The sequence below is a fragment of the Miniopterus natalensis genome, chromosome 2 (genome assembly GCF_054644295.1).
Source record: "Miniopterus natalensis isolate mMinNat1 chromosome 2, mMinNat1.hap1, whole genome shotgun sequence".
Taxonomy (NCBI): Eukaryota; Metazoa; Chordata; class Mammalia; order Chiroptera; family Miniopteridae; genus Miniopterus; species Miniopterus natalensis.
The window spans coordinates 86,543,408-86,557,427 of NC_142082.1; the positions used below are offsets into that span (position 1 = coordinate 86,543,408).

General features: G+C 40.1%; 2 protein-coding genes across 6 annotated transcripts in view; one reads left to right on the top strand and one right to left on the bottom strand.

Annotated features, from left to right (window-relative positions):
- The window catches only part of NBEA (neurobeachin), an 816,964-nt gene that overhangs the window by 559,734 nt on the left and 243,210 nt on the right, over positions 1–14,020 (top strand). For 4 of the 5 annotated variants that reach the window (XM_016197269.2, XM_016197275.2, XM_087814370.1 and 1 more), the window contains one exon: positions 8,933–9,069. In XM_016197269.2, the coding sequence (XP_016052755.2) occupies positions 8,933–9,069 (137 nt within the window). Of the gene's footprint in view, positions 1–8,524; positions 8,600–8,932; positions 9,070–14,020 lie in introns of those variants that run through there. The other variant, XM_016197273.2, reaches the window with a different exon arrangement.
- Positions 10,317–12,865, bottom strand: MAB21L1 (mab-21 like 1). Its single transcript, XM_016197276.2, has one exon. The coding sequence runs from the start codon at positions 12,738–12,740 to the stop codon at positions 11,661–11,663; it is 1,080 nt and encodes a 359-aa protein (XP_016052762.1). The 5' UTR covers positions 12,741–12,865; the 3' UTR covers positions 10,317–11,660.

The window sequence follows — 14,020 nt, forward strand, 5'->3', positions numbered from 1 at the left end:
GATTTAAAGAGTTGTTAGAGTGGAAAACATCATTTGCTAAAATATCACCTTCTGTGTGAAACTACTGTAGTTCTCAATTATTTAGGTAAAAGTACGAGGCAAAGAAGTCTCTGAAGTAGAGACTGAGGCGCTTACCTGGGGAGCTTTATCTGCCTGGAGGAATCTGGATTTTTATCCTGAAGGCTACAGTGAGACAATGAAGGATTTTAAGCCCGGCGATGATAAGATCCAATTTACACATTTTTAAAAAATTGCTTGTAACTTACAAGGCCACTTGTAAGTTATAGTTTTAGGATGCAAGACTTGAGGTAAAAGGCTATTGTCCAAACCAGAGGTGATGAGAGTCTACACTAATTGGTGGTGACAGGAGAGAAAAGAAGGAGACAGCTACAAAAAACACTTAGAAGGTAATATGTGAAGGAGGGTGATAATTGACTAGCTGTGGGGAGTAAGAATGAGGGGAATTTTGGAATTTGGTCTGGGAGAAGAAATGACATAAGAAACTATTAGATCTATTTGGGAATGTGAGAAAATGTGTCTTAGGGGAGAGAGGAGTGAAATAATTGGTTAAAATTGATCTGTTAGATATCCAAAATTTTCAAATAGATAATAAAGTTTTGAAATTTGAGAGCCAAGGTGGGTGTAGAACTCATAATTAAAACCACTGAGATCACACAAGGGAAGTGAGAATATATAGAGAGAAGAACAATAGGCCAATGTCAGATCCCCTGTGGAATAAGGTTGCAATGGCAGTGACTGCAGGAGAGCCCCTCAAGGATACTGCGTAGGAAGTCAGGCAATAGGAGGACAAGAGAGAATAGTATGCTCTAGACGTCAAGGAACCCTGTTTCATTATTTTTCAAACTGATATTCCTTGGAAATATAGTTTTTGAAATTTGTTAATGTGGGGCAAATGTATCTTTCAATGTGTTTGGAAAATTCTGGGTTTAAAAATGTCACATAAGTTGTTTTTTAATGGACTTTTCCAAGTCTTTAACTTGTAAATTAATATATGCTTCCCCAACACCTTGGCCTAAGCAGAGGATGAAGGTGAAGCCAAAAGGAGCAACCAGGAGTGAGGAACTAAAAGACAGAAACTGATGTCTAGAAGCTTCACAAAGAAAGGAGGGACGAAGGTCAGGGAGTAGCTAGAAGGGACAGGGGACAGTAGAGCCAAATCCCACACAGAAAAAGTAACTAGTTTGAAGAGGATGAAAGATGTATTTTCTGAAACTGGAGAAAATTTATGAATGCAGAGGCAGAAAAATCTCTAGACAGAGGAAGGCATCAAGATAAATGATAACATTTTATTTTTCTCCAAAATATGAATACTTCATTAATTATACAATCAGGATGGACAGATATTTATGAATTTTTCTAGGAAGGGGCCATATATTTAACCATCTTCTCAGAGAGATGTGGGACCCCCCAAAAGGATAAAGACTGCTGTTCCACACTATAATCCCTGACCTTTCATCTTTAACCTAAAAAGCCTGACATTCAAGGCCATTTGTGGTTTTTCAGTTTAGTCTCATTGCTCCCCTTTATATCCTAATCACTGGCCAACCTTATTTTCTCCTGTTCAAACTCTTTCCCATTTACAATGCTCTGCGCCTTCATAACCACCTGTCCAAATCCTACCCATCCATCACAATTCAGTTTAGATACCACTTCCTCATCCAGTCCCAACTACTCCCCACCCCCCGAAAAAAGGCTGAAAATCATCATAGTTCTGTGAATGTCTATAATGTTTTTCTGTCCCTCTCTTGGGGGGAAGCAGTATACATAACAGTTAAATGACCTGACTTTGGACTCAAATAACCAGGTTCGAATCCTAGTTCTATCACTTACTAGTTGTATGACCTCTCTACATTATTTTGCTCAGTCTCATTTTCTTATCTGTAAATTAGAGATAATAGCAGTACCTATCTCACAGGTTTGTTGTGAGGAATAAATGAGATTAATTCATGTAAAGTACTTTAACAATACTTAGCTAAACCCACTTTCCCTTATGTCAAAATTGTTCCTGTGTGTCTTAGTTTACTCTGTAGTGTAAGTTCTTTGTGGGTAAAATGCATGTCTTATATTTACTATATTCTCTCTTAGTGCCAAAGACAGTGACTATTTTTTTGTTGACTACATAAAGGAATGAATGTTGAGTTAAATATGTCTAAGCATTTAATATACAAAGAGGGAACAGCTTACATACTAGGTAAAATATGACAGTTATAAAATCATGTTATTTAAAAATAAATAGTATGCATGTGATACAGCTAGATTGACCAATTACATTATAACTCTCATTTGTTTTCAACATATTTTTTTTAACTTTTTTTTTTATATCTTTATTGATTTCAGAGAGAGGAAAGGAGAGGGAGAGAGAGAGATAGAAACATCAATGCTGAGAGAGTCACTGATCGGCTGCCTAGCCCGCAACCCGGGCATGTGCCCTGACCGGGAATCGAACCCCAATCACCTGGATCCTAGGTCGACGCTCAATCGCTGAGCTATGCCCAGCCAGGCTCAACGTATTTTTAAATGTATGCTTTCTCTAAAATTCAGTCTTTCGTATTTTTAAAGAACAACTTGAAATCAGTTCCAGAAAAATATAAAACATGTAATCTGTTATTTTAAGTGAGCTTTTTATTATGACATACACATGCAATAATGGTGTGTGTATATAGTTTTCTATATTCAATTCCATAAACACAGATTGCATACTATGTGATAGATATTGTGTTAGATGAAGAAGATAATGTTCCTGTCTTCAAGTAGCTTATGCCAACTGGGAGAAACAGATTTCTAAATACATATATTTAATGTATTATAAGTGTTGCAATTAAAGAGGTGCCCAGGAAACTATGGAAACTTAAAGGCAAGGCACTTAATCCAACCAAGGTTTGCAAAGAGGTAGTCCTCCTTGTCCAATAGATTTAAATCATCACCTCCAGTTTATTCACTCATCTAGTCTAGTAGGAATTTACTCTTCTCCATCATTAAATGATATCCTAGTACTATAAAAGAGTCAGTACTCTTCCAGAAAGTGAAAAATGTATTCCATATGTTGAACTAAATGTGATATAACTAGAAACACAAATGTCAGCTGGCTCACCTATTGAATCAAAAGGCAGAGCAAATTATCACAATGAACATTAAAACTCTTTCATTAGTATGTTTTTGTGCTAGAAAATAACTCAGTGATATTTTACTTAGAATATATATGCTTTGTAAGCTTTTCCTTTTATAAAATTATTTGTTCCCTTTGTTGAATATGCACTACTTTTTGTTGGTTTATCTATTCTGCAAATAAATTGAAAATCACAAATAGTAGGTTAAAGTTAAAACCTATCAGATTGTTTGTCAGTACTTTTAAAATTATTTATTTTAAATACATTAAATAAAATGTAATTTTAGATGTTAGTGCAAAAATAGATGTTGTGCCATGATTAACAGATATCTTGTTAAAATGTAGTCTTCAAAGGCTCTGTTCTTTCTGTTTCTGTTTCCAACTATTGTAGGTTGAGTTTTACCAAAGGTGGGTTTACTAAGATCTGAAAAGATTAATGTGCATTCTTAAGTACCTGTCTCATTCTGTAGAGTAATAATCTAAGGGATTATTGGCACTCTGGGGATGATTGGTTATTGTTAATCTCAATCTGAGGATAGATTATGTTTAAGAAGTCACAGAGAGACCATTTCTTCAACACAGTGAGCTCTGTAGTATAAAATTTGGGTTTACAGAATGTTTATAATAGTTTTGGGGAGGTGTGCATATGTGTGTGCCTGAGTGTGTATGTGTGAATTAGGGAAAGAGAGAATAATGCTGAAAGGTAAATTCATAACTCTTGAAGTATGTATTCTATTAGTTGTTCAGGTGATATTTTCCTGACTTAAGCAAAATGATTCTATAACTATTTTCAAGTAAGAAAAGTTTTTGAAAATTTCAGAGGATCATTGTTCTAATATACTTGGACCATTATCAGTATTCTCTGCATATAAGAAAAGAGTCACTGTCCAAAGATTGTATAACTGTACTTTCTTTTTCCTTGAAGCATTTTATTTATTTTATAATATTTTTGATGAATCATTGGTTTTATTTTTATTTTTTACAATGTATCTCCATGTTGAAATCTTGAAGCATTTTAAATACCTGAGACCCAGGGAACTATCCTGGATAATAGTCATCTAAGATTTTCTGCATTTTCCCCTTAACTTCCCTCTCCCCCAGGCACAAACACAAACACCTCTGTTTTATTAATGCCTAATAAAGCTTTCCTGGGATTCCAAAACAAAGTCCCAACTTTCTCATATTTTTTTGCTAATTTATTTTCTTTTAAGATTAAAGCACTGTATCCTTTTAATTCTATGGGGGAAATAATATAAGTTCAAAGAAATGATAAATATTTTAGGTATGTTTTCATCACTTAGGCTGAAAGTTATTTTCCTACAAATTTTTATCACATTATAGAAATAATTGCAAAAATTTACTTCCTTATATTTTTGTCTTAATATTTTTTTGGAATGATATTCTTTTGCACTAAAAATAAAGGTTTTCCAATGTTATTTCTTCTAAGTAATATCAGGATTTCAAGTTTAATAATTTTACAAAGATTAGTCCATGTTTATATCCTAAAATAATCTCTTACATGTTCCAAAAACAAATTGAACATGTGGTTTTAAAGTAATTGAGGTTGGCGAAAATCCATATAACTAATAAAACTTTTATTAATATCAAACTAAGTTTAGAAAATATTCAAGTGATTCTAAAATACATTGTAAGTTCATGTACACTGTTTTTTTGTTTTTCCAATTTAAAGTCATCAACTACTTGTAATGATGCCAATTTTAATTAACTTCAACTCTTTATCCCTATACATAGGGTGGGGCAAAAGTAGGTTTAGAGTTGTGAGAGAAACAGAGTATATTCTTGTATTATTATTAATTATTGTATTAATCCATTCGAACAACTGTAAACCTACTTTTGCCCTACCCTGTATATTCCTTTTTGTTCTTTATATTGCAACTTGTAAATCTAATTTTGAAAATCTAATTGCCAGAAATTGTCTTTTAAGCACTAGAATGTTGTTGAAACCCCTCCCAAAAAAAGTGATCAATTCCTGTATCTGAGAAAAAGGAAAGCGGACTTACCCTTACAAGGAGGCCTCAGTATTGGGAGCTGGCCTAGAGCTCACAGCTAGGCTATGGTGTTCTCCTTTTGGACATAACCGCACAGAACACCAACATCAGACAAGGTCACGTAATGATGATGTGAGACAAAAACAGCTTATAATTTTGTCTAAGCACAGACCAAAACAAGGTCACTCTGCATACCACCTAAATACCGAACATCCCCTCTCCTGGCTAATAATATGAGTGACTGCTACTAGATCTAGACCTCCTTCCCTTTAGATAAGATTTATTAAGACACCCAATCACAGAATTGTCCTTGCTTCCTGATAGAGCCCAATCCAGAGTAAAGCCCTTCTTCCTTCCTTGATTGCTTCCCAAAACCATTTAACCAAAGCCCAGATCCTACAGGAAGTCTTTCCAACACCCTCGTACTTAGTTGCCTCATTTTCCATGTCTTCCTCATTGCAATGATCAACAAACCCAACTTTTTCAGCTGCAGATGTGTTCCTGGTGATCTTTGGGCAAGAGTATATTTTCACATCCATAACCCAAAATTGTGAATATTGAACTATAAAGTTTTATGTAAAAGAACTTGTAAACTATAAAGTTCTATTAAAAAGTTGATGTATTAAGAATTCCAGGCTTAGAATTTTGTTTTCAGTAAATGCATCCAAACCCACGAGTGTTTTTTAGCATTATACTTTTAAAATATATTTGATGAATAGTTCCTTTTTCAAATATAAAACATGTTTTTTCTACTCTAGGTTTACCATCTCAACTGATTAAAGACCCTATGGCTCTAAAGAGAATTTATTCTTTTAAAGATTATTTTCATTATGCTTGGGAACCGATCTTTGTTCTAATTCAGATTTTAGATTAACATTACAATTAATGGCAAGTGATATCCCTATCCTCCCTTCAAAAACAGTAATGGATCAAGATTTTTTAAACATCATATTCCCAATTCTAAAAAGCAAATGACGTTTATTTTCCTTTAATTACCACTTTAGATGATGCAATTTTAAACTATTATAGGCATCAATAAGGGGAGATGGTTTGTCCCATCCATTTGTTTGACCACACTTTCATATTCATCACTTGTTTATTTGCATGCTGATGACATTATATTTTATCCCTTTATTGCTATAGTAGTGATTGGATTGAATATATGTACATTCAGGTTCCCAACTCACTACACTAAGCAGTTAGGAGTTAAATTTTTACCAAGTTATCTTCTAGAACAGAACCTGCGGGGTGACCATTACTCTGGCATCCAGACATGCTGCCCTTTTTAAATACTGTAACCACATCTTCCAGATGGAAGGTCTGCTGGTTTGTGATTGTGCTTTATATAAACATTTTAATATCAGATCCCTAAAATCATGAGGGATTAAAGTATAATCCCCTCTCTCTATTGCTGTAGTGGATTAACTCTTCTCTCTGACTGTTTTGCTTCCTGAAGGCTACAACAAAAAGACTCAGTGCTCCTTAAACATGCTATGGAATTGGAAGTTGTAATTGATGATTTCCAAGGGACAAGGGTAAAATGACACACTATTAAAGCTGAGTATTTTATGATGTGTCTTTCTTTAAAAGGACCAGTTTGAAGCCCTTTTATAAACCCCCAGAAAATAGCAATTCAATAGAACAAGATTGGAGTAAAATCAAAAGGAAGTGCAGTGTCCTCTCAGAAACACAGGGAAACATGTAGAGAAAATGTGTTCCCCGTTAAAAGTTTACGGAATTGTATTTGAAATTCGTAATATATTTCAGTAAATCAGTGGTATGGTTTTCATAATGTGTTTCTTGACTTTTTTCAGTTTTTCCAATTTGGTTGTTTGGATATGTTGAATTACTTTTTAAGAGAAAGAAGCCGTTTGCCATTTTTTAGGTTTTTGACCATTTGGGTGCCAAATGCCAAAAACTTGTATTAAACCAGAAATCCCTAGACTTCTGTGTTTAGAATAAGGACTTTCCTAAGATTATATTTAACAAGGCCCAAGGATGAGTAAGAAGACACTGTTTCTGATGTGAATCACGTCACCTTCTTTCTCACCTTGCCCCAAACTGCAGTAAACCTGGGTTTCTCCAGAAGGGAAATGCTCGAGCGGCATCCAGAGGAGTCCTGGTGGTTGAAGGGTTAAGGGAGCGTCGGACGCAGCCCCCGCGTTCGGGGATTTGGAGCTGGGCGCGGGGCCGGGCCGCGGAGAGCGCACAGACCCTCCAATAAACACAAAGGAGGGCCTGGGGAATAGAAACCCAAATCCACTTGTAATCGTACAAGAGATTCGGGCATAATTACTTGAGCAACCTAGATTAAGATTGATGAGCCTTTAAAGTGGCGCTTCAGATCGACCGCCTCGCGGAACGGAGGTGGACCCCCGACTCCGCCGTCTCCGCGGCGGAAGCTGCGGGCCCGCGACCCCGGCCGGCCCCCTGCGGGCCGGGGGCGGGGGCGGGGCGGGAACGCACCGGGACCGGCCGAGCGATCCCCGACCCGCGGGGGGCGCGGCGGAGGGCGCAGGCCGACGCCGGCTCGGGCCGCCTCGCGTCCTCCCCGTTAAGCCCGACGGAAGCCGGCCGAGTGCTCTCGGTGCCTACGGCGACGGACGGAACGACCGGCTCAGTGAGGACGGCGGCGAATTCCGTGTCCCTGGGGGCGCGGCCGCCTCCACGGCCCCGGCGCCGCCGCCCGGGCCTGCTCGCGTGGCCGTGGCCGTGGCCGTGCGAGCCGCCCTGCGAGGGGCCGCCGAGGGCCCTGGCCTCAACGTCCGCCCGCGACCCTCCTTTTAACCGCCTTCTGCGGTGATTGTGACTCGTTTGACTTCAAAATGCGCGTGAGGGCGCCCTGGAAGGACGCAAAGCCCCTCGCTGCGGAGGCGCGAGCGCGCAGCCGGCGTCCGCGCCTGTGGCCGGGCCGCCGAGAACGGGCCCCTGCGGGGAACCTTGGAGGACCGGCTCAGCAATTCCCCTTTGAATTACTAGTCTGGAAATTCTTAATTTTCTACTCTCAGATTGAGGGGTTTGAAGGAAGCACCTTAGTAGGCACACTGTCTAAAAAATCTTTTACTGCAGCTTTATTCCTCTAGTTTAAAAAGTTGAGAATTAGAACTTTTCGGACGCTTTCCGGAGAATCGTTTTGTTCATGTCTTGCAATTTCATCACTTTTTGACTGTTCTCGGTTAGAAAAACCACTGTTATGAGTTCTTTTTTTTCCCTACGTCAGAACATAAAAAATGTATTTAACGTCCGTGCGTGTGCGTGTATGTGTACGCGGCGCTCCTCGGGACACCGCTATTCATCTCCCTGCAAGATGCGAACCGTTAGCGCGGTGGGGTTTACACGGCGCCCCCCGCGCCCCGCGCCCCGCGCGCCGCCCCGCTCGCCGACCGCGCGCGCCGGTCCGTGCGGCGGAGCTCCCTGCGGAGGCCTGGGCAGCCCGGTGCTCCTCGCCGAACCGGGCCTTCAGGTCTGCTCCGCACTTTATTTAAAGACAGCGCCTCACGAACCACGTAGGATTTCTAGGAGGAGGTTGCAAACTTACTTGCTGAGGGTCATTTATTCAGTTCTATAACCTCTTGGTTATTTATAAAAGCGGGTATTTATAAAAGTGTTTCTAGTGTCGTTTTAACGTAATGTGTAAAAGCTAAGCAGACCTTATCTCACATGAAAGGAGCTTGCTGAGTAATACAGGCACCGTTTTTAGTACCTCTTTAAAAATACAAACCTGTGGTACCCATCTGGGAGAGAGCCAGAGATGGGCATAGGGACTTAGCCTGACTCGGGTGCCCCTGTCTTTCAGGCCCAGTGGTTCTCAGCACGCCTGCCCAGCTCATCGCTCCGGTGGTGGTGGCCAAAGGGACTCTCTCCATCACCACGACAGAAATCTACTTCGAGGTAGATGAGGATGATCCTGCCTTCAAAAAGATCGACGCGAAAGTGAGTTAAAGTGATTAGAATTAGACTGTGGTACTGGTGGCCTTGTGGCAGGAAGTGGTTTTCAGTTTTGTTGGTTTTTAAATGACAGTGGGGGAGGGGAGCCGACTCCTATCTTTCTCATAGAAAATGAAATGAACGAAATAACACATGCTTTATTTTATGGGATTGAAGATTATATTAACGATTTTAAATCCTGCACTACTAGAGCAAGCACATTTTAACAGTCTGTCTATGAGTGCCTTTGTGTGCATTTGGGCAGATTTGGTAGTTAAGCCAATTGCTCCCAAATCCCTGGGGTACAAAACCTCAGGTTCTCTAAGAAGACTAGGAAGGGTTTTATGAAATTTCTTACCGAGATCACTTTTAATTTTCAAAAGTGTAGATTGCAACGTGAATTATTATTGATTGAAATTATAAGGAAACTGCAGGGAGGGGGTACCATTTAGATATAAATTCATCTCCATCATTACATCCATTTTTTATCGCCTGAAATAAGAATGGGTTTTACATGTGAATTTAAAACGAAGAGAAACTGATTCTCTGAGAAGTTTTGAATTAAAATGTGCATATACTAGCACTCCGATGTTTAAAGTTTGTATTCTTTTCTGGGTGTAATGCCAGAAAATACATGTTTGGAGGATTTGAAATGCATACATATTTATTTGTTCATTATTATCATTTGTGTAGATTTTAAAACCTTAGTATTAGGACAGCTCTACACATTTGCATTTTCTTCTGCAATCAATTTTATTGTTATTTTAACTTTTATGTTACTATGCAATTTGTAAGCTTTTTTCCTGAGGTTAAGAATTCAAAATCAAAAATGCCATACTAGATATTTAAGAATCATTTTAAGAGATCTCCCTTTAAAGTAGTTTTCAGAGGCAATTATTCTAAAATAGTCAAGGACAAACACTCCAGTAGATCCAGAACTTTATTCTTTATACTTAATTTTTACATAGAAATAAAGCATTATAAAATGCTATTTCTAGAATAGCAATTGAAATTCTAAAATTTATCACCACCTGAATTAACTAACAACCTAAGGCCATAGGTGATTAGCCCTTCTCAGCACTTGTTGACTTTTAAAATATTCTCTGAAGGATTGTTACAGGGCTTCTTTCACTTCTAGCTCCAAAAGAATTGAATTTTACAAATGAGTGTAAATGTAATGTATTTGACTTTAAATGACTTAATGTTTGTCTTTATGCTTTTATCATTAGCTAGTCCTATGAAGTAAAAAGAAATTTTGGATTTTTGATTAATTTATTCAGCTATTTGAACACTACATAAAATAAGATCTGACATTAACTGGTCAGAAATTATCTTCACTTATTAGCATAGTTTTCATTTACAAATTTCAAAATTTTCATTATGATTTTAATTAGTTCATTTTCTGTGAGTTAGTCTAATTTTTAACTCGGCAGTCTTCACTGTCATGACATTTTTTTCCCCCTTATACCATCAAAAATGCTACAGAAATACCCAGAAGATCAAGCTTTCATGGGTCGATTTAAATTGTGTCCTTTATAGAAAGAAATAGTCTTATAAGTAATGTAGAAAGTGAGAGTAGATTGTTAGGTTCTGGAGCTCTACAAAAAAATTGTAAGATTTTATTTTTAATAACTTCATTAATATAATTCTCAAAATGTTTAAAATATTCAAGTGGGTTCAATTTTCAAAATGAAGCATTACATCTTTTCATAGAAAAACAATTTAAAGTGAGACACAACTTTTATTTTACCTCTTTATTAGCCTCTAATTAAATAAAAACCAGCAACAGAAATTAAAATCTAAATCACAAAAGTAATTATCCAGTGTATTTTAAGTGCATTTTTCAAATATATAATTCAGATATTCAAGCATTATTATATATGCTGAATTCAAATTTCTTTGAATATATTTAAATAGCATTTCAAGTATACTTATGGAATGTTAGAAATAGAACAAGCAATATAGTTGAAACAAAATGTAAACTTTTAAAAGTTCAGACACTTTCAAAGACAGATAAAATACCAGGAGGAAATCTACCTTTAAATGGTATCTTTGTTAGTGGAAAATGTCTGGAAGTATCCAAAATGGCAATTTAACTTCTGTTCACCAAATCACAAAACACAAACATCCACACTTCAAAGACAATGTGAGATCACAATATTTGTTACAAATCAAAATATACATTACACTTTCCTTCAGATGCCATATCCAAATCGTGTTTACTCACAGACAGATGCACCTAAATCACCAGGATTGCTATAATCCTTTGATACTTAGGCAGAGTGTTCCCTGTGGTCTTGCATTACAGCTGGGTTGTTTTCAGGGTGTCATTGTGTACTTTTCAAGGGAGATATGAAATCCTTTGTAAAGAAATCTCTAATACATGTGGGTTGGAGTTTTTCTTTATCTGCTTCCCCCACTTGTTTTTCTCCCCTTGGAGGGTTGAGTGAGATGATGCCTAAACACTGTATTATTCCTTTTTAAGGAAGAGATTGTTTGCACTGTCAAGTGGTACATGAGGGATCGAACAGGAAGTGTACACTTAATTCGGATTTTTAGAAGAGGAATCACGTTTCAGTTCTTGATTAAACTGTTTTCTAAAGTTTTTCCAAACTTTTCGGGTTGGTCAGGATCTCTCTTGCCAGTCGCCACGTTTGTTTGGCAGCGTTCTCCAGCGCCGAGTGAGGTTTGCCTTGAAACAGATCTAGGTTGGGCAGGAAGTAGTGAGGGCATCGCCGGCACTGCAGGCAGGAGATGAGTTGCAGCAAAATGCCATTGAGCCGATCACCCAGGCAGGACTCGTCCCAGTCGGACTCCCGGGGGTGCTTTTCACACTCATAGGAAACCAGAGTCTTCATGTGGTAATTGTTCAGGGGCTGGCCGGGCAGCTCCAGGTGGCGGTCCCGTAGGGTTTTGAGGATGGAGAGGCATTTCTTCCTGCAGCCCCCCATCTGCAGCCTGTTCTCGGCTTCCGCGAACTGCAGCACCCAGGCGTCGCTCTCGGCCGAGCTCTGCTTGCCGGCCAGCGAGTGACACTCCTTAGACAGGAGGTTGAACCCTTCCGCTTTGACCTCCGCCACCCGGTTGGGCCCGGGCCAGGGGATGTGGGGAAGCGGCCAGTGGGCAGCACTCCTCGGCCAGATCCCGGTGCATTTGAACGCAGGGGTGATCTGCACCACGTACCGATCTCGGATTCGCAGTTTCACTTCGCTGGTGTCTGCCACCATCTTTACCACATCCCTGTAGCTACATTTGTCCACCGCTTGAGCCACCAGCGTCTGAAACCGGGACCGGATTTTGCGCGCCGAGAGGTAGCCGGAGGCTGTAATGAATTCCACCCAGAGGGACATGCTCCTTTTGCGCCCGTCGCTTAACTTCAGCACCGCGCAGCCGGGAAGCGAGCCGTCGTCCACAAAGTTGAAAACCCCCATTTGGTTAAGGTAAAGCACCACCTCAAATTCGGTGGGGGAGATGACCTCCAAGCCCTCGTAGCGGTTGTCCATTTCGTTGAGGGAGCTGATGAAGCGGGGCTCCTGCACTTCCACTTCTTTCAGCACGTCGGACACGACTTTGCAGACTTCCCGGATAGTTTTGGCAATGGCAGCTTTCCTGGCTTGGCATTTTTCGTTGTAGTACTTGTTCAGGTGGTACACCAGCTTGGCCTGGGCTGCGATCATGTTGGGGCAGAGATCCGGATTGTACACCGGAGTCTCGCAGTAGGCTGTGGGATCCAACGCGGCAGCTGGAGCTGGAGCCAACTTCGTGCAGAAACGGCCCGGCGCTCTCCGAGCGTCTCCGAACCGGCCCCCGCGCGCCTCCGCGGGGCTGCCGGCGGCCGCGGTCCCCTCCTTGGGTCTGGGCGCCCAGCCGCTCTTAAAGTGAAACACTGCTCCCCCCCTTTCTCTGCCTCTCTTCCTCTTTTAAAGAATCCTGGTGGGAAAGAAACGCACGGAGAGATCACCTTCTCAGAAATAAAAACAAAAGTTGCGCTGATACTCAGCAAAGCTCTTCAGGAGTCAAAATAAGCAACCTTTTCCGTGTTTATTTACGCTTTCCGAGAGTCATTGTGTGTGCTGGGCTGTTAATCAGGTGGAGGAAAAGTGTGCTGAGTGTGTGTCGGGGGTGAGTGTGCGTGTGTCTATGTCAGAAGAAGCTGCTGTCGGTTTGTCTCAGAGCCCAGATGCACTCGTGTGGAAATTATAAAGGCAGGGCCAGGCAGGCTGGCGGCCAATCGCCACTGGGCTCGTCACCACAGCCTCCTCTGGCTCCAGCCAGGCTAATTAATCCCCCTCGTGGATACAGGCACAGGAACTAAAGGTAGGAGGCTGCTGTAGGCTGAAACCCACCCAGGCCACCTAGACACTTTTGGAAATCAACAGGAATCTCTCAGCTTTGGTATTACTTGAAGCATATTGACGTTTTGAAAGGACTTGGCAAAATGTTTCTCTGTGCTGAAAACCCTGCTTGTCTTTACCGCTGAAAGGCAAATACAGGTGTATGAATGGTCAAACATCAATGAGTGAACTAGGTGGGGTTTTCTAGAACAAAAGACACTAACTTACATGTAGGGGATGAAAATCATTAATGTCTGTTAATCCTGGAGGTCTTTTAAAATGCAAGTTGAAAGTTCACTCTTTCCTGTATATGCAAGTTGGCTTCGTGAATGTTCCTATATGTTAGAATGATTTTTTAAAATATTATGCAGTGTGTTACTTCTGTTTGTTCTTCTTTTGCAGGTATTGAAAGGGATCCGAACATTATTTCTAAGTGTGTTAGATGTTGTCTACCCTAGTTTAAGTTAGGATATTTTTTTTAATGTTTCGTATACACCCCTCCCCCAATCCATAGCCCTCTTTGTACTTTGGCAGGCTTGCCCAACATTACAAGTGGGATGCTTAAGTTTTGTATGCACTGGTAAAAATATTTGAAAAATCAATTGTCTCTGTGATGGAGAGAT

Coding starts and splice junctions, on each gene's coding strand:
- MAB21L1 (XM_016197276.2), bottom strand. CDS start 12,740: ATGATCGCAGCCCAGGCCAAGCTGGTGTACCACCTGAACAAGTACTAC.